The sequence below is a fragment of the Vidua chalybeata genome, chromosome 2 (genome assembly GCF_026979565.1).
Source record: "Vidua chalybeata isolate OUT-0048 chromosome 2, bVidCha1 merged haplotype, whole genome shotgun sequence".
NCBI classification, from domain to species: Eukaryota; Metazoa; Chordata; class Aves; order Passeriformes; family Viduidae; genus Vidua; species Vidua chalybeata.
The window spans coordinates 39,818,754-39,838,617 of NC_071531.1; the positions used below are offsets into that span (position 1 = coordinate 39,818,754).

The 19,864-nt window shown below is 37.0% G+C and overlaps 1 protein-coding gene across 1 annotated transcript in view; it reads right to left on the reverse strand.

Moving 5' to 3' along the window:
- The window catches only part of IPO5 (importin 5), a 41,079-nt gene that overhangs the window by 3,512 nt on the left and 17,703 nt on the right, over positions 1 to 19,864 (reverse strand). The window contains exons 9-24 of the mRNA XM_053931796.1: positions 18,717 to 18,804; positions 15,502 to 15,608; positions 13,019 to 13,143; positions 12,840 to 12,929; positions 12,577 to 12,750; positions 12,131 to 12,349; positions 11,598 to 11,681; positions 10,750 to 10,882; positions 10,535 to 10,656; positions 9,919 to 10,015; positions 9,297 to 9,469; positions 8,998 to 9,109; positions 8,346 to 8,401; positions 5,128 to 5,250; positions 4,322 to 4,541; positions 848 to 1,076 (exon numbers count right to left, since the gene is read on the reverse strand). Of these exons, the coding sequence (XP_053787771.1) occupies positions 848 to 1,076; positions 4,322 to 4,541; positions 5,128 to 5,250; positions 8,346 to 8,401; positions 8,998 to 9,109; positions 9,297 to 9,469; positions 9,919 to 10,015; positions 10,535 to 10,656; positions 10,750 to 10,882; positions 11,598 to 11,681; positions 12,131 to 12,349; positions 12,577 to 12,750; positions 12,840 to 12,929; positions 13,019 to 13,143; positions 15,502 to 15,608; positions 18,717 to 18,804 (2,152 nt within the window). The remainder of the gene's footprint in view (positions 1 to 847; positions 1,077 to 4,321; positions 4,542 to 5,127; positions 5,251 to 8,345; positions 8,402 to 8,997; positions 9,110 to 9,296; positions 9,470 to 9,918; positions 10,016 to 10,534; positions 10,657 to 10,749; positions 10,883 to 11,597; positions 11,682 to 12,130; positions 12,350 to 12,576; positions 12,751 to 12,839; positions 12,930 to 13,018; positions 13,144 to 15,501; positions 15,609 to 18,716; positions 18,805 to 19,864) is intronic.

The following is a 19,864-nucleotide window of genomic DNA, read 5'->3' on the forward strand; positions in this document are numbered from 1 at the left end:
AGCTCTCAATTTCTATGTTCCTGTTCACATGCGTCATTATGGTGTCTCTCATCTGTACCTCACTGTTCTATAACTAGTCTAGGGACCTCAGTTGCCATTTTGAGACTCTGCCTTAATAAAGCACCCAGAGATACAAGGTCTTCACAAAATAGAAAAGACTGTAAGAAATTAAAGTTACTTCCTTTATATATTTCTCCTAAGATGTAATGCAGCCAGAATGTGCTTACTACATTATTATAGCCTCAGAGGCTACATTTTTTCACTCATTTATGAAGTGCATCACACTAGATTAACTGTTTACTTTTTTCCCTCCATTTACCTACAGGAGGGAGCACAAACCCAAAGAATAATCTGTGGGATAAGATGCTGAAATAATTATTAAGGGAGATAGCACTGTACAAGGATTTTTTCCGTATTATTTCTCTATACTTCACTTTGTTGGAAAGCAAAAGGGTGCAAAACTACTTAAAAGAAGGCTGCAAGAGAAAGTGTGCTGCTTTTAAGAGAAAAGACCTGATCAGTTACTGGTTCTGATATGTAAGCAGAGTGCCAAAAACTTTTCCTGAGATTTTCTGTAAAGATTTTCTGCAGATCCTTTGCCATTAGGGATATATAAAGCAGCCAGGATTGTTTTTTCCAGCCATACAGATGCTATTTAGGACAAGAACAGTAACTGTATAAAAAAGCAGAAATAACATCAGAGAAGGCTCAGTTCTGACATTTGTAATTATCTTCTCTAAACTGTATGTAGATTAACCTCATAGTTTCTCAGTTTTGGAAAAAGAGTGCAAGGAAAGAGCATGCAAACAGGCTTACTTTCTGCATTAGTGTGAAGACTTTGCCTTACCTCTCAAGTAAGTCACACAGATAATTGAAAGTATGAACAGCTTCTTCTTTGTCTTCATGAAGTGGAAGCCATGATAACCAGTGTGGAAGGACTTCTTCAACATTTATACAGTCAGGCTTGAACTTCATTATCTTTCCTATTGCAGAAATGCAGTTTTCTGTTGCATTGACATTCTCTTTGGCTTTGGCATCTGGTGACTGAATGACTCTAACCAGCAATGGAAGCGCCTCTAATTGTTAGAAACACAAGAATGAAGTTTAATTGCACAATCAAGCTATGCTCTATTACCACAAATTCTACTTGAGATGACTGTATGTATTAAAACCAGGATTTTTTGTGATCCAAGCCCTAAAATCTAATCATTGTAATGTTCCACTGCCTCTACATTCTTCTCTGCTCAATAATTACCGTATGAAAATCAAGCAAATAAAGCTCTGCAAGGAAACAGAAGAAAACAGCTACTGCAAAAGTTTGAATTTGCTTTAGAAGTTCAGAAGAAAATAATATTCCCATGTCTCTCAATTGGAGTTATGCAATCTAAAACACACAGGACACTGCAGATAGCAAGCATTATCTCTTTAATCAAATATGCTCTATAAACACAGGAGGAGGAAAAGCACTGCTACAGTGACATTCACTGTGAATGTCACTCCTTCATTCAGTGTGAACTATAGTGCACATACTCAGTGTATGCCTGCTGTGTATCTATTCCTAGTGGGCACATCTGTATATAAAAATATGTATGGACATACACATACACATCTCCCACCACTAAAAGGTGCCCTAGGAAAAGGTCATAGGAGTAATCTCACCTGGTGAATCAACTTGGCATAGTTTAGATCATAAAAATCAAGGAAAGGAAATGTCTTTCAATGCAGGAAAAATGCCAGTTTTCTTCCTAGGTTAATAGCAATTATATTTTTTTAACAGTCATGTGGGTAACCACATGCACACTTCTAAATTAACATTAATGTCACATTTTTAGCTACTAGTGTCCATGCAGACTTCCAAGCACACTACATGCAAGCAGGAACAATTGTCCTTGTGTTCTGCTAAAAATAAAATACTAAAGCTGTGAAAGTCTCTATCAGCACAGTAAGCAGATTGTGGAATTGTACAGAAAGCACACTTCAAAATAACTCTTAATTACTGAGGAAGAGTAAGATCTCACACCTTCTGAATTTTGATGAGTAAGTAGAAACTTTGCAGTTAAAGAATATACAATCCACTTTCTATATTAACTCCACTGCATTAGATTTTTGAAGAATTAAGCAGCTATGGAAAAGCTGTTAAACATTACAGAACTACAGAAACTTAAGACCTGCTAGCTTATGTATACTGAATGCAGGATAACGATGCTGCACTATTCTCCAAAGCAGAGTTTGTTTCAGAAACGTCTACAATGTCCAGGACAACTGAGCCTGCATTTTATACCTGAGGCTGTCATGGCTGCTGAAGCTAAATCTCATCTCATTTGTATCCCACTCACTAATACTAATGGATGACTCTGTAGGTATGTGTGTCCTTGCAACTGTAAAATTAGGAGGGCATAAAAATGAATCAGCATAATTTTCTCCGTACAGCCTACCAGACAAGTTTTCATCTTGTCTATAAAACAGATCCATTCTCACATAGATACTGTGTTTGGTAAACCTTAAAAAAGCCTTTTGACAATGGAAGTCCCATCTTCTATAATAAGCTTTTCTACAAGGACTGACTGCTCTGACATCTGGCACCACCCAGTTTTGAGGCCACTGATGTGATTTAGGAAGAAATCCATGAAGCCTGATTGATACAATTTTCACAGAGAACAGCTGATTTTATTCTTCCACCAACTTAACAGAAGCAACCTTGCCACTTGCATCAATTGTAACCTTTAATCCCTGATTAGAAAGTGACTTGATTTGCTGTAGTTTTTCCTTCCATCGTATTTCTTTGCCCTTTACCAAAACTGGTTTTAGTGACATTTGTTTCATCAGTGTAGCTCACATACCATTTACAAGTTCTTGCTATATTCCTGGACTTTTTTTAACTGACTGCCAAAAATGCTTATATAATACCTCTGCTTTTTCTGAAGAGTGTTTACATACTCTTCAAACTTGCAAAAGAACAATATGCCAGTGCTATATATCAACCAGTAAAGAAAATAAATTACAAATAAAAGCCCACAAACATTATGTTTTTCAGAAATATAGCAAAACCTGTGGGGTAGATAACATCTCATGACATGAATTTGTTCTTAATCACAGCATATCTTCATTTAAAAAAATCACAAAGTTCTTTCATGTATGCACAAAAGGATTTAGAATACTTTTGAGGTGTCTGCTAATAAACTGTATGCTGTAAAGCTGGAAGTTTATTTATATAAAATTCAACTTAAAGAGAAGCCAGGTGTCTGAGCATAATCAAGGATTATATGTCCAAGTAGGAAGAGAACGATCAAAGATTTTACAAAGTTTAAGTGGGGTAAGATAAAGTGTAATTAATGAAAAATAGACTTCAACAGATGCTAAAAAGCTCAAAAAATTCAAAATGAGAACTGTCTAGACAATTCTAAATTTTCATGCTCTTAATGATTCATTGCAAGGCATCCCACACTGCTTTTTCTCTTCTTTTTAAAAAGACACCTTATCCTGATTGTTATCATGTAACATTACGTTACATTAACAATGAAAATTACAACCCTGATGGATGTAGGTAAGATTTGTGTCAATCCCTATCAGATGATTCTTATTTTCTTACATCATCTAATTCAGCTTTCATTTAATATTCATGTAAAATACATATTTTAAAAGCATACTTAGATGATTATATATTGTCTTAAGAAAAAGGGAAAAACCCTTTGATAAGGGGTGCCACTTAGTGTGCAAATTTAACTTTGGTGACTGGTAAGAAGAGTGCAAGCAGACGATTTCTTTAAATTTAAGATGAATTTGAAGTTTCAAAGAAATTTGAAACATTCAGAAAGAAAGCAGACAAAGTCTTTCTGATAAGTCATTTGACTTCTTACTTTACAGAAATCAGGCTCTTTTTTGTATAATCAGAAAGCAGAGAGCCACACAAGTCGTATTCTAGGCTATTCCTTAATATGTCTCTTGTGTTTTTTCAGACATCCAAAGGCTTTTGCATTAATATGTAACCACATCAATATTAGTAGAAAACATCTATGAGACAGCTGTGTATCAAAAAGATGTTTTTTATGAAATTAACATTTGCATGCCAGATGATATTTTAAAAAGAATATGTAAATCAAGTTTGCTAAGCAGTCAGTGCTGCAACAGAAATGCTACTAAGCAGAAAACAATAAAAGCCTGAGGAACTCAGGTACTTTATCAATCCATCACCAGTTTACGACAGGTAATACTGGCACTTTATTTCACTGCCAAGGGGAACAGACCTCACCAACCAAAAGGTGAGCCATTTTATTCTTTTAACCCCCACGTTCAGGTAGTTTCGTCGGCCACGGTTCCGTACCTGGGCAGACGGGCCGGTAGCTGTCCCCGCCGAACTGCGCTATCACTCCCACTCCGTAGGCAGCCGCCTGCCGAACCTCGGGGCTGCTGTCACACACTGACTCCAGCATGGGCCTCAGGAAGTACTCGGCGTACTTGAAGGAGGCAGGGCTGCAGTGCTCCACTACATCGTCAAAAATGCACAGCCCCCACTGCCGGTCTGCCCACGGCCGATGCGGACACTGTGGCACAAACACCCAACAGCTGAGACATCTTGAAATTATTGTACAGCCAATGATTATATCAACCACAATCACAGGAACAGTGGTCTAATACTTTTGTTAAAATCTTCATGGGTTAAATTCAATCCTAAAATCATGTAATTTACAGTAGCAATCGTTCCAGCAATACCATGAACAAAACAAAATCCAGGTGTCTATCTTTCCACCTCTGTTTCACACTCAATTACATATATCAGTCTCCATTTTTTTCTAGGAGTCTGCAACACTTTTTTGTCCCTACTCTTGAAATCCGTTTTTGAGATACTAGACAGTCTCAAGGAAATTAAATTTCTCATTTCTCAAAACAATTGTGTGTCAGTGATCCTGGGTCTTGCAACACAGATTTTAAGTAGCACAGCAGCAAGCCTGCTCAAAAAAGCATAGGGTAACAGCCCTAGGATCTAGGTCATGCTTGATCTAGAATAAACCTTCTATTTTGTAAAACAGTAGTTGCTACATTCTATCTACCAAGTTCTCTAAGACTTCAGCATGGAAGGCATATTAATGCATCATTTAAATAAAAATTAAAGGGAAACAAGGTACTTACAATTAGGTTGACAATTAGTGGAAGTAACCTTTCAAACCATGGCAGTACCTTCTCCTTGTAACTACTGAATATTGAGTGCAAAATGTCTGATACTTTAGTCAAAATATAAACATCACTGTCATCCTGAAAGGAAAAGGATACAATTCACATGAAAACTAAAAATCTTTAACAGAGTGGAACTCACACAAAGTGCTAACGTGTCTAAACTAATGGAATAAAGTTGATTTAATGACTTTTTTTGTAAAACCTTTTGTTTTAAGTTTGCTTATTTTCAATTATTTGTTTAGTTGCGGAATGATAGATTAACAAAATGATTTGGGTTGGAAGGCACCTTAAAAATCATCTAGTTTTAAACTCCCTTCCATGGGCAGGGACACATCCTACCAGTCAGGGACACTTCCCACTACACCAGGTTGCTCAGAACTCCACCCAACCTGGCTGGCCCTGATCATTCCCAGGAATGGGACATCCACATCCTTCTCTGGGCAACATGTCCAGTGTCTCGAGGGACATAAATTGTTACTGTCATGTAGATATTGAGTTGAATTCATCAAATATGGATCTCCTTAAATTAATGACAAGGGTGTTGTGTGGGACCCTCTTAAAGGCCTTACAGAAGTCAAGACAGATGACATCAGTTGCTCGTTAGTCCATCAACACAGTCACTGCATCACAAGAACCCAATAATTTAATCAGGCACGATTTGCATTTTGGAAGCTTTATCAGCTGTCTCTAATCACCTCCCTGTCTTCCACAGCTGCCCGGAAAATGCGTTCAATGATCATAATGGGCACAGAGTGAGACTGACGGACTGGTAGTTCTCCTTTTCACCCTTCTTGAAAAGGTAAGTTGATTGCTACAACTCAGTTGCCTAGGACTTCCAGGCTTGTTTCAGGGACAGAAAAATCAGATCAAGACAAAACTGTCTTGTGCAAATTTGCTGCTTCAATGTGTCTCCTTTACAGAAGGCAAAAAGCCTTTTTCCTCTTTGTAACTTATAGATACCCTAAGAAGCTTTTATGGAAAAGTAAATGGATAACTGCCTTTGTGATGAAGATTGTGGCAAAAATATAACAAATATTATTCTCCTCCTCTTGTTGTTTAAATTAATTTTTCACCTTGGCCAGTTAGTACATCAAACTGGTCAAATATAGAGCCTTACCTCAGAGCTATCAATTCAAATTATATCTATAGGTGAGGATTAGTCCCTGGCCACATATGTGCTGGGAAAACAACTTTCTTCTACAGCAACTTCTGTTGTACTCAGAATGGTCCCTTTAACCAGTTTATACTTTAACAGGCAGGGAAAACAGTACAGCTAGTTTCTGGTCCCTAGTGACCTTCACCTTTCTCACCTTCTGGTGACAAACTAATAATTGTTTCTTGTGCAACAGGCAGCTTCCCACAACTGGATATTTAAACCCTTCCTAGCGAGCCAATTTCTGCATCATCAAGACACAACTCAAGCAGGAACCCTGGAAAATTCACACAATGACATTAAGAGGTAGAGAACTGCTCCAGCACACCACAAGGTCCACTGCCTGTTGACCATCAGTTGATAACAGATGCTTGGCAAGAGAGTGTAACTCTTGCTTGGTGTGTGCCTTCTGCTCTCTACCAAATCAGCAGTTTAGTTATTGCTGAAGTGAGGGCTGGATCTGAAACTACTGTTTGAATAACTTTCATTACTTCTGTGCTTCTTATATTTCTGCTGCCTTGAGGTAAGAGCTACATAAACATACTCTGAGACCAAAAGTTACTTATTTCTTAATTCTGTCCATATGGCAAGTGATGTCCTCATCCCACACCTCCTTTCACAGGGTAATGCAGACAAGTCTTTCTCCAGACTTCACAGAACAATCAGCAAACATTAGAACATTTTTAAAAATGCCTTGCAACTCTGCTGCAGAGTAGGGATACAGCTTTTCTGAAACTGCTGCCTGCTTGCATTTTCTCACAGTACAGAGTGACATACAGGAAATAAAAGGGTCTTGGAGGCAACAAAAATATATCTTCTTGAATGCTGGCCTAATTCTAAAAAGCCTAAAAAGCGGGTCAAGAACCGCACTGTTATTTAAGACAGTATTTACATATGCGTATGATTTCTGGAGTCTGCATACAGGTAAAACTCATGTGATCAAGCTTCACACCTGCATTGTGCAGCAAAAAAAAATTCTTAGCTCTTAAATTTACTGAGCATCCTTTGTCTCATGTTATAAGCAGCAGCATTCAGTCATTATTACCCTCTCTCCATAGTAATAATGATTTAATAAAATTATTGTATCTCTTCTACAATTACCTGCACTTTAAACTATTAACTCACTTTGGTGCCCTAGTGTGTAAGTAGCTAAGTAGTCACTTTGGTATAAGCAAACACATGACGGCAGCTGTTTATCCTGTCCTTTTCTGATACTGTTTTTGAGCTATTCTTTTTGAGACAGGCTCCTGACATGACACACCAGATGTCTTGAAATCAGAGGTATAGAGGACCAAGGCTAAGAGTCACCCAGCTTGCAAGGCTCAAAGAAAAAGCAAGCCAGCAAGGCTAGACCCAAGGGACAACCTCTTTGCAGTCTAAAATTTCCTCACTGGGGGAAGATGAGGGGCAGGCACTGATTTCTTCTCTGCGGTGACCAGTGACAGGACCAAAAGGAATAACATCAAGCTGTGTCAGGAAAGGTTTTGGTTGGCTTTTAGAAAAAGATTCTTTCCCCAGAGGGTGGTTGGGCACTAGAACAGGCTCCCCAGAGACGACCACTTCTGTGGTGTCACAGCACCAGCCTGACAGAGCTTAAGAAGTATTTGGACAATGCTCTCAGGCACATGGTGTGATTCTTGGGATGCCCTGTGATGAGGCAGGAGGTGGAGTCAATGATACTTGTGGGTCCCTTTCAACTCAGCCTATTCTGTAATTAAATAGTCCGCTGTCAAATCTGTATCACTGTTAATGTCATGCAAGAATTGTTTGAGCAGATAAAGAAAATAAAAAGCCATATCCTGAACTTCTTACTTCAGCATATCAGACAAGGAAACCTTTCATATTTTCTAATTCACAAATGTAGTGTGACCCACTTCTTACTGTAAGTTTTGAAGGATTATGGTAACTTTGAAGAAATAATTTTGAGGATGCCCTGTGCCCTAAGTGAGTCAAAAGCATATTTGTGCAGTATTTCCATCCTGGTGCTTGATCAGGAGAAAAACACTCCAAACTAACTTACTTCATCTTGTAATGACTCTTCAACTTGTTCATCATAGTCTTCATCTTGTCTTTTCACTAAATTAAAAAAAAATAATTAACCCACTACCTTTTTATAAGTGCATAAGAAGCCTGTGAAAGGGAAAAATTATGCAGAAACAAATTTAGAAAACAGGAAACAGTAGCTGACAGTGCAACAGGAATTTTCCATTTTTAAGAAGCTTCAAAAAACTTTCACAGAAAAGGATGAAGTACAGGACAGCTCAGTTTAAGAATGTGCAAAAATGCACATAAAATAGAAACAAACACACCAGCTTGCCCACAAAGACAAGAAAAGTACTTAAAAATGAGCAACTACTATTGCTTTGAGAAAACTGCAAAGACTTCAGATTAAAAAAAACCCATGGAAATGATAACACCATAGATGTGCACTGTCTTTCAAGTAAATCAGTCCATTAACTTTTGATTAAACTACAGTATTGCTGAAAATGATGCTATCTTCATCTTCCAAGAGCTTACAACTCATGGATTCTGTTGGTTCACAGTCCAATTATTTGCATAAATACACAAATCAATGAAATCTAAACAGATTTTTCTCTGTGTTCAGAAATAATTAGAAATTCTGCTTTAAAGAGCTGTGACATCCCATGTTAACAGGATTTGTGTTAACTTACCCTGTCTTAATTCTTGATTTTTAAAGTGCTCTTCTAGTTTTTCTTTCAGTATTCCTCCAAGTTCTTCAAAGTGTTCATTGTTAAGGCAGCCATCTCCCATTACCTCAATGCACTTGTGAAATAAAACAATCAGATTTTCAGCTTTAAAATTTAATATGACATTAACATTTATAGTCACAACAAATTTCCTGTAGAGGATGCCTTGCATTTATTCGAGCCATTTAAAGAACACCAAACACGTCTGTTCTTATTTCAAAAGGCTACAAACAGGAACGCCACGAAATTTGGAAGAACGTTACCTTGGCAAAAGAATGCATTATTTCTGAGAGGACATCAGACTCTGGCTCCGTCCCAATGGCTTTGATGAGAGCGTCACACATGAAGTGCCACATCTGCGTGAGGTACTCCGGCCCACGAACCCTGGCACATTCAAGAAGGAGGGGCATCGACTCTGCGGCTGCCACTCGGACACGTGTTATTATTAAGGAAAGACAGCAATCAACACCAACAAAGTGCTTAGAATTTAAGACCTCACCACCCTAACAAAGTTCTCAGTTTTCTACCCGAAATTAATTTCATTACAATCCATGCATTTGCTTTCTTAATTATATATAGATTAAATCATAGGAAGTGTTTTCAAGTCTGTTTCAGGCCATGACAGAGAAGTTGTTCAAGTTCTATTCTGCCTTATTACACAAACATCTCTTTTTCTACTGATTGCTTATTTAAAAAGAAACGAGGGGGGAAAGTAGGAATACACTGCCTAAAATAGGGTGTGTAAACCAACATTCTCTGAAACAATTTCTGCTATAAAGTCACAGACTATTTCAACACTAACACTTTCAATTAGTTTAGGAAAATAGCAAGCACAATTTTGATTCCAAATTTCCGTTTTCACAGTGGAATTTGTTAATAGGATATCATCATGGAAATAGAACTTCAACAATGGAACCATCAGCTTTACAACTTGCTCCGTGTATTCCACAAATCCTTCTTTTAGCTCTTTTGCATAGCAAACCTGAAAAAGAGAGCACAGATATGCCTCTTTTAAGAGATAATACTTATATTTTTCAACTATGTACAGGTGAGAGAGAGATTGTTAAAAGTGCAAGGGTTTTTTTAGTTTATTTTAAAAAACATGTAATAATCAATTTCCCTTCCCCCTCAACTGTGGTAATTTGAGAAACCCTGATAGCAGCATGAGGTCTCACTCTTAGGGCATACATGTATTTTTCAAACCAAATTCCAAACAGCAATATTTGCAAAAAGGAACTACTTTTTAACATATTCAATTCATTTAAGTTTTGCTAAAAAAGGAAAACCATCTGTTCATTTTAAAAAATTTACACTCCTAAGTAAATAAACTGTTTTTAATCAAGTAAATCACATGCAACTAAGTGCCTATAATCCAAACTAAGCAGTATCACCCAAAACACTTTTTTACGTGAGACAAAAAAGAATATTTTGGTTACAGATTTTGGCTTCAGACTTGATTGACCAGAAACACATAGATCATCAAAACCATTTTATTACTTACCAGCATTTGGCATGCAGTTGCTTTTTCTTCAAGGCCTGCAGTTTTAATTCCAAAACTCTGCTGATCACCTATGCTTACAAATTCCCAACCATCATCATCACTCATATTCTCCATATCTTGTGCTGTTATACAGAGGGGAGGAAAAATAATCTAAAAGTGCTACAAAATCATTTATTTCAATATACTTTTCAAGCAAAACATAATCTTAAACCTACTGTCTAAAAGAGCCACTTCAGGTTTAATGGATGCAGTCTTCATTAAAGGTCCCATGACAACAGGAAGGTACTGCTGAAATTCCTTTCCAAGAATTTTACACATTCTGGCCCAGGCAGAGATCATGTAAGAAATCTAGAAAAAGAGAAGGCAGAATTTTCATGTCCCACATTTTATTTTAATGCATACTTAAAAGGAAGGCATAAAGGAAATGCATTACACAACAGAACTTTTGAAAAGATTTTGTCAGCAGTCCATAAAGTTTATTTCAAAGAGAAGTACTCCAATATGCAATCCACATAAAAATGCATCTTCAAAAGACATCCCAAGTCTAGCAAAACCTTGACAGCACCTCCAGTAAGAGTTGCTATACATGTAAAAATGAGACATTATAAGATTCATTATTGCATTGCAAGTGCCTGTTCTAAAAAACAGTATTTTTCCTGAAATATTTCCCAGATTTAAACAATACTACCAAGCCACATTCCTGAAAATGGTAAAATAGAGCAAAAAGTAAAAAAGGGTGCAGTACTATGTTTTCAGAGGAATATTTGCTTTCAAATATACAAGTTAAAACAGCTGTCTGCTCATTAGAACAGCCGCTTAACAAGTCTTGTTGATCTATTTATAAGAAGGCGACAGCAAGCTCAAATTTCTTCTGCAAATATAGGTCCTGGAAGTCTCATTTCCTAACCACAGTTCTGTGAAAGATTCTAGGGCCATCTTAATGTCAAGTTTTGTAAGATAGGCTGGACAACTACCCTGAAAGGCCAGGGAGGGGGCAGAAACATCATGTATACAAGGAATGCTTTCAATACCAATGAGCTATTAAGACACAATTTTAACATACCTGTGGATCATCATCTTCTAGATCACTGAAGTCTGTCTGTGTCTTCAGTAATAGCTGCATAACATCTGATGCATCCTGCATAAACTAGATACAGGAAACAACTACGTTTTTAAAGGCAAATTAAGATGCTACTTCTCAGAGACTTAAATGCTCACTTAAACTTTTTCAGGCATCCACAACAAAACTAAGTTCCCTTTGAACTGCATACATTTTGCCCCTGACACTGCCTAAATGTGATGCTGTGTCACTTTTCTTAAGGCAAAAAATAAAAAACTCGAAGAAAAAAATTCTTGCTTTCAACATTTTTCAGTGTGACAAGAATTACTTAAGCTACAATAAGATTTTATTGCAGATTTGTGAACTTAAGAAGCAATACAGTCACCTCAGAAATGGAAACAAAGATAAGCACAGAAATCAGCAACAATATAGCTGTATGTTTAACAAGTGATTATATTAATTCAGTGCTAATACCACATAAAATAAAGGCATAAAAAATGTACGTATTCAGACCATTATATAAAATCTAAGCTTACCTTTTCTTTGCCAACAGCAAGACCAATTAGACTGATGCATTCAATAGTCTTTCCTCGTAAAAGTCTTAATTCCTTCTGAACAGCATTTTCAACAATATGTTTTAAGGAGGGCATAAATAAATCATAGTAGGGAACAAACTTCTCCTCCACTGTATCTGCAACTGATGCAATTGAAGTCACAACTTGCTCCAAAACTAGCTTAGTGCCTTTCTGTATCAACTTGGAAAGAGGAAGAATAAAGTGTTATATTTTTAAATCACACATTTTACTTAAAAGCATGCCAAATATAAAAATCTGCTTTTGCACATATGCTAATTCTCATCAGTTTAGACCAACATCAGCAGATAGGTATACTGGCTCATTTCTGAGGTCTTAGTTCAGCTATACTTATTCTGCTTATGTGACAAGGTTACCCTCCATCAAACAATTTGTTCAGTGTATTATACCTCTTGCAATTTTATCACCATAATGGAATGAAGATGCTTCACTAGATTATCCAAATACGGAATAAGCAGTGACTTAGGACAATCTTCAGTGAAGTTTATGAGTGCTGCAGCTGCATGGGCTTGAACACGCTGGCTGCCTTGATCCTCCATGGTTTGTAGAAGAGCTCCTATCACCTGAAAAAGAAATACTCCTTTTTCAGACAATAAGTTTCTGAAGGGGACATAATTTTACCACATTTTATCTGTATTACTCTAATACTTGCCTTCTCATGAAATTTCTTTTGAAACCCAGGTGCAAAGTCAGTTGCCATTTGTCCAACAGCGTTACAAGCAGCATATCTTACTCTTGGATGCTGAAAAAGTATTTCCCTCGAACAGTTAACAAGCAGTTGTAAGAGCAGAAATGAAAACATTTTGAAATAATTACTAGAACTATACTCACAGGATCCTGAAGGAATAGCAAAACGAAATTAACAATTTCATTTAAAATTCCCTCCATCTGTTGGTGGCAACCTTCTCCAATGGCAGAGAGTGCCATCAAACCAGCATGCCTGTACTTCCAGTCAGCTACAGAAGAGTGAAAATGAAGTATTACTCATTTTGGAAACTACCAAGCACCACAAAGATGAATCACCTTTTCTTTGCAGGGGCTGGGGGACACAGGAGGAGGCAGAGTGAAGAACAGGAGATGGAAGGGAAGTTAATGCATCTACTTGATTTGTTAAATACTTTTCCATTTTCCTCATACATACTTCCAGAGATGCACAAAAAATTGAGTGTCTAATCCAGGCCAAATCCAGACCTAGAAAAAAGAATTCTTAACTGCTGATACAAGTACATACACAGTACTAATACCTGGAAACTGCATTTTAATTAAATGAGCTGACCAGGCAAATATCAGGACAGTATTTTTAATATTTTTATTTCTCTCTACCCCATCACTTTTCTGTTTTAGTATCACCAGAAGAGCCCATATCTTCCTCAAGAAAAAGGTCTAATGACTCAAACAGTATCTGAATCTAAAACAAATAAATGATTGGTATTAAACTTTCCAGCAGTCTTCTCATGGCTGTAGGAACAGTAACATTCCACTTACAATGTATATTTTCCCCACCTCCAAGTCATATTAACTTATTTTCAGAGTAGTGGGTATTGTTGAAATGAATCTTTCATGCCCCTTTCTTTTTTTGGAGCAACATGTGAGAAACTCCAATTTCTTTTATTTCTTTTTTACAAAAATCTTTCTCTGTGCTAGAAATCATTGGGATTACAGAAGAGAAAACCAAAGGAATAAACAGGTTTACAAAATGACCTGTGGGAAATGTACATTACAGATCTTATCTCCCAAAATAGCTCAATATGTCATTATTGCTAGTAACATATTATGTTCCTGGAATGAAGAACATCACAGTTCAGAGCAGTAGAATCCTGACACTCAAGCTTCTGTCTGACCAGGATACAATGAAGTATCATCTTGACAGAAGGTACAACAGAAAAGCAGCAGTTTATTTTGTGCTACTTCAGTTCATTAGATGTTCTTAATTAAGCCTACACTTCATGACTCTCACAGCATTACTGTTAACATGTACTCCGAACTTGAAATGAATGACTCTACAAAATGAAACACAATTTTCTTTGGACTATCTGGCCACCCAATCAAAACTCCAAAGTCTTAAATTATTATTTCAATAAATATTTGAAAGAAAGAGGGGATAGGAGAAGGAAATGTTTGACTTCTGAAAGGACTGTTAATGTTTTAATCTAAGTCGCTTCATCTTTCCTCCCAAATCCCTACCAGTGAGAGCTTTAAATCCAAACAACATCTTTTGTATTTGGATGTATTAATGGTTATGGACAGCTCTCACCCACAGAAAACAAACATCAGGCATGAATTGCATGACCACCCCCATTACAGGAGTCAGGTCTTTTCAGTGATTAGTAGACCACACTTCTCTGAATGTACTATAATATTAGCTAGTTGCTAGCCTAGAAGCTACCAATACTGAGCCAGATTAGCTCCTTTCATTAATAAAACTTTCTTTACAGAAAAAACTTTGATTCCAAACTGACTTTTTTAGTGTTTTCACACACAGCAGATGCTACCTTGAGCAGCCCTCTGTTCCATACCCAAAATGCTAACAGCTTTTTCTGGACTGGGTTTTAAACCATGAAGGCAGAAATAGTACCCAGAACTTCGTGTTATCTTCTACTCCAAAGGCTCGAACCACAGGTCAAGTGAAAGCGCGTGAAAGCAACGCACAGTATTTTTTGAATCATTGGCTGAGCAGGTATTACAGGTATTTTAAGAGGAAAAGAAGCATACAAAACAACTGATAAGAATATATAGAAGCACCTCATGAAACAAGTATTAAAAATCAGCATACCAGACTGACAGACAGCCTACCAATGATCTCAGTCTATCAAATTCCAAGGGGAAAAAAACGAACAAATTTTCCTCTATAAACTGTAAATGTATTAAAATTTCACTTAAATGCAGCACTTCTGAAGAAGCAAAAACACTGAGCTACAGAAAAAATGGTGGCACTTTAGACAAACTTAAGGTACCATGAGGGTCTGTTTAGGGATTTAGAGAGAATATTTTGAAATAGAAAAAACCCATGTCTTCCCTTATTTTTATGTAATTCCCAGTGTTTAAAAAAATTGTATTATTTTAATGACATCTCTGCTCAGTTGTCCATGTACCAGAAAAAATGTTGTAATGCACTCTATGTAAGTTTAATAAATCAGTCTAAGAGAAAGTATAAACTTTCAAGTTCACAGCATTTACAGTTTTTGCTGCTGACATCAAAAGTGGAAATGTATAATAACATATCAAGTAGCAAAACAAAAAGACTTAAGAGGTATTGAAGTTCTTGGAAAGCACAGAATTGTTAAAAAATAATAAAAGAAAATGCAGTTACTTACGATTCTGAAGCATTTGCATAATATGTTCTTTAATCATAGGCAAAACAAGTTTCCCTCCAAGGCCACATGCCATCCTGTCCAGCGCACTCTCACCAGCCACTGCATTGCTAAATATCAATTACATAAATATCAGTGGTTTGATATCTACAATAAAACAAGCAGTCCAACAGGGAGCTCTTCCCTGCAAGTTCTAGCCTTCAAACTTTTGCCATCTGAAAACACAAGCCTCTTTAAGTAAATAAACCATACCCAAATCTGAAAACATATACACCAGTCACAAAATAGTTATTTACTATTCACTGAGACATTTGTTTTCTGCAGGCCACTGATTAAGTCTACTACCAAAGAAACTTGAGTCTTACTAGCACTAGGTCAGAAGGTACAGACTGAATTTCACAGCAGTTACATACACCGAGAAAGCTGAAACTAAATTTGCAATGAATGAAGCAATAATATTGGCCATTGCCTTTTTGTCACGAGAACATAAACCAGTTCAGACTTGCTATGATTCAGGTGAACCAGCAGAATTCAAACTTTGGCACACAAGAGACCTTTCTTGTGTGGCTGTACCCAGTAGCATGGTCTCTTGTCAATGACTTGGGCAGAAAACATCCAGTCCTGGTGAGGAATTTGTGACTCTTGGCCAGTTACAGAAGTTAGAATAGCCCAACATTAACTATGCAAAGTGATTTGTTCCACCCAATGGAATTATTCCCTACAAAAAAGGCAAGAAATTTTCCAGGACACCGATAACTATTGTTACAGTCTGGGTATGTCTGGCAGTATAGCAACTCAAAGTTATCACAGTCCATCCTAGACACCCATGACGATGAAAAAGTTGAGTAATGATGCACAAAGGGATCATTCTCCCCCTTTAAAGTTTCAGTCAGTTGGGTCAGAAACAGTCTTCTTATTATTATGCTTGAATCCCCAAGTCTCATTACAAACCATAAATAATCTAGAAACTCACATGTTGTGAACAAATGTGATTGTGAAAAGATATTGACAGCATTGTATTTGTTCCTCAGATCAGCCATGTTCAAATAAACAGACACATCACCAGCAGGATAATGGAGCATGGGCATACAGGGTTAAACTGGAGGAAACTCACTAAAGTTAACAGAAGCTTTCATCTGAAATTCTGTTCCTTGAGCTTTCTTCCCACCATTAATTCACACATTCAGTTTCAAGAAATAAAGATAGTTTATCTCAGAAAAATGACCACACATCTCCCTCTAATGTTTGCAAGGCTTTTGCCAAGAAAAGAGGAAGTCGGATTAATCTTTTCCTCCTTTAGAATTTCACTCCTTTATGAAGTTAGAGCAACAAAAAACTGGAAATGCTCAAGTATTCCCTGCTGCTTTTGTGTGGGCTGACTCATATCCCCATTCATCAGATCCGAACACACCCTAACTAGGGCGCAGCCCGATGATCATTAGCCTGTTCCTGGGACTGCACAAAATTTTCAGTCTTCTTATGAAGCTACAAAGACTCAAGCACCAGGAGACGTTAACATGCACATCAGCTACTGAGCTCTCCACAAAGGTGAGTTCAATGGTGGGAAGCACAAAGCAGCATCAGGAGTGACCCTGCTAAAAGAAAAACTGCCCTCACACACATGATCACCAGAGACCAGCTCATGCCCAGTAGTTCGTGTCTAAGCCTCTCCTATTTGAGGGCCAAAGGAGCTCCTTCAGGCTAAGGCTGTTGAGCATAACTTGTTTTCTGATCTGTGCTTACTCTACTTGTGACTTCTAACAAAGAAAAGGAAATTTTTTATTACAAAATCCATAGGCAGCTAAACTGTATTTAGAAGACTAAAGTTACTCTGCTGACAATAAAGAGGAAATGGCACATACCTCAAATGCATGATTCAGCATACTTACTAAGCTGCCTAAAGCAAGCCATCTGAATAAATTTCCACACCCTGAAAGGCTTGATAAGGATATGAACTTGAATATTCTATTCCCCCTTGAAATTTTATTGACTGAAAAGATTTAAATACTTAGCAAACCTGAATGTAGTGGTTGTGGCTGACACCTGTATAGCAAAATTTCAGCACTCAGGAAAGAGGTTAAAAGGGTATGGTCTACCATGTGAGGCAGAGAAGAAAGGACAGCTCACTTTCAATTTCATCATCAAAGTAAAAAGATTATTTCAAATAAGGTAAAGATTAAACGAATAATTCCATAAATTCCTATGCATCAGTTCTACAGGTGTCTTTACATGCCTGCTATCTATTAGAAGTTGCTTTACAGCTCAGGGTAAACGAACTTCTCTTCTATTGTCTATTTTCCTGTGAAGATCTCTTAAGTGTTCTGAGATAAATTGTCTCAAAACACTAATTACATCTGAGTCTGGATGAGCCAGGTATGTCAAAGAAGTGTCTAGACTTGTAAATGAACATCCATGTCTTTACAGAAGTGTGGAGATAGTTACCTCCTACACCTATTTCTGCTTTCTTCCATTTCACTCTAACAGTAGCTGGACAAGAGGAAATGTAACAGGATGCTGTAGGCAAACTACTATTTCAGTAAAAAGTTGGAGCAAGCTGCAAAGCATACAGGGATAACCAAATCCAAATGACTGAACGTCTTTAGATCTTTCTTGCTAACATACAACAAGATAAGCTATTGCTAGCCATACCAAGGGATGTAAAATAATAACAAAATTGTAGTATTTTCGAACTAGGTGAAATCCAACAAGGATTTCATGTCATGCCTGATGACATCCTTCCAAAGTCATCTTTTTCCTAAAACAACACATTTTCAAGGGCATAGATACAGAAAAATACAAAGACATTGGTTGTGAATGATTAAACAGGTCAATATGCTTCAACATGGCTTCCAGCTAACTTCAGAATTAGCCCTCAATTTAGAGGAATAGGAGGCACTGACTTCTAAACTGAGTAATATAAATGACAGAAAAAAACAAAAGCTAAAGGCTTTGAAAAGCTCTAACAGTACAAAATAGCAAACGTGGGGACATGCAGTTTGTCTAATTGCAGCAAATATGAAAACTTAAATAATTTACTTCCTTGATGAACACTACCTAAGTAACCTACATATAAACTGCACATGACCAAAGGAACAAAATTACAGTAGTTACTTGAATAAAGAAAAAGTAATGCACTACAGGCATTTGCATTCTGCACTTTAAATGTGCCTTTAGCCACAGCCTTGATAACACATTGAAACAACTGGTTACATAATTACCTGTCAAAATCATCATCTGCAAGCTCATCTGCATTTGCCCAATCTTCATCTTCTTCCAAGTCAACCATCATTGCTAACATCTGAGGAACTGAAGAAAACAGTTTTAAACTGTGTCTGATCTCTTAAAATAGATTCTTAAATAGCAAGTATGAATTTCAAGTTTTCTCTTTTCAAAAAATTTTGAAGAAAAACAGCTTTTCTTCCAGTGGCAGATGGTCATGTCTGCCAAACTGCATCAGCCAATAATCCAGAACTGATTGCCAGAGAAGTATTTCCAGAACACTCAAACTGAGATAAAAAAATCTTGAGTGTAACTTACCAAGACTCAAAAAATTTTTGTAGATCATGACAATTACAAAAAGCGAATTCTTTATTAAAGTCTATATTCTTGAAAGAGTTAAAACCAGTATTATAGGCCTAAAGAACTCTGATATACTTCTTTAATTTTTCTGAAATTCTGACATCATCCTTTGAACATCTACTAATGAAAGAAACTATTAATTAAGAAAGAATACTACTGAACTTCTACCTCTGTAGACTGTCCATTCTTCTCATTCCAAGACTTTATAGAGACTATTACACAATCTCTTCTATCACAGCATTAAACTACTATGCAATAAGCATCACCTATTCTTATAAGTTCTCACAGGAGGAAGGAGCACAGTGGTTTGTCTGCTCTAAGTCTACCAGGTGCTGTGCCCTTCAGAAGCACAAGGGGTGAAAAATCTACCTTGGGCTTTCAGATTTCAAATTAAGGTGCTCTTAAGCACTTCTTTACTCTCTATCACACACCAACCACTCAGAGCAGTTGTTTGAATTTAGTATAATTTATGCAGCGAAGTTTCACTCTGACCTGGAAACAAAAGGTTTCAGTCAAATACTCGACCTTTGACCTTAAACAATCTTTTTGGCACCGCCTACCACACTTCTTGAAGACAGCCATCACAGGTAACTGTCCTTTACAGCAACCTACCTGAAAAACTAGTAGGCATCCTGTAACTGTTCATGCTGCTAACGAGATTTACTGGAACTGATCAAATATACTGCAACTGCTGAATTTCATAATACACCTACACTATTGTAATCTACCAGACAGACAACACCCTAAGCAAACTCACCATCACATATCTGGACAGATGAGAAACTTC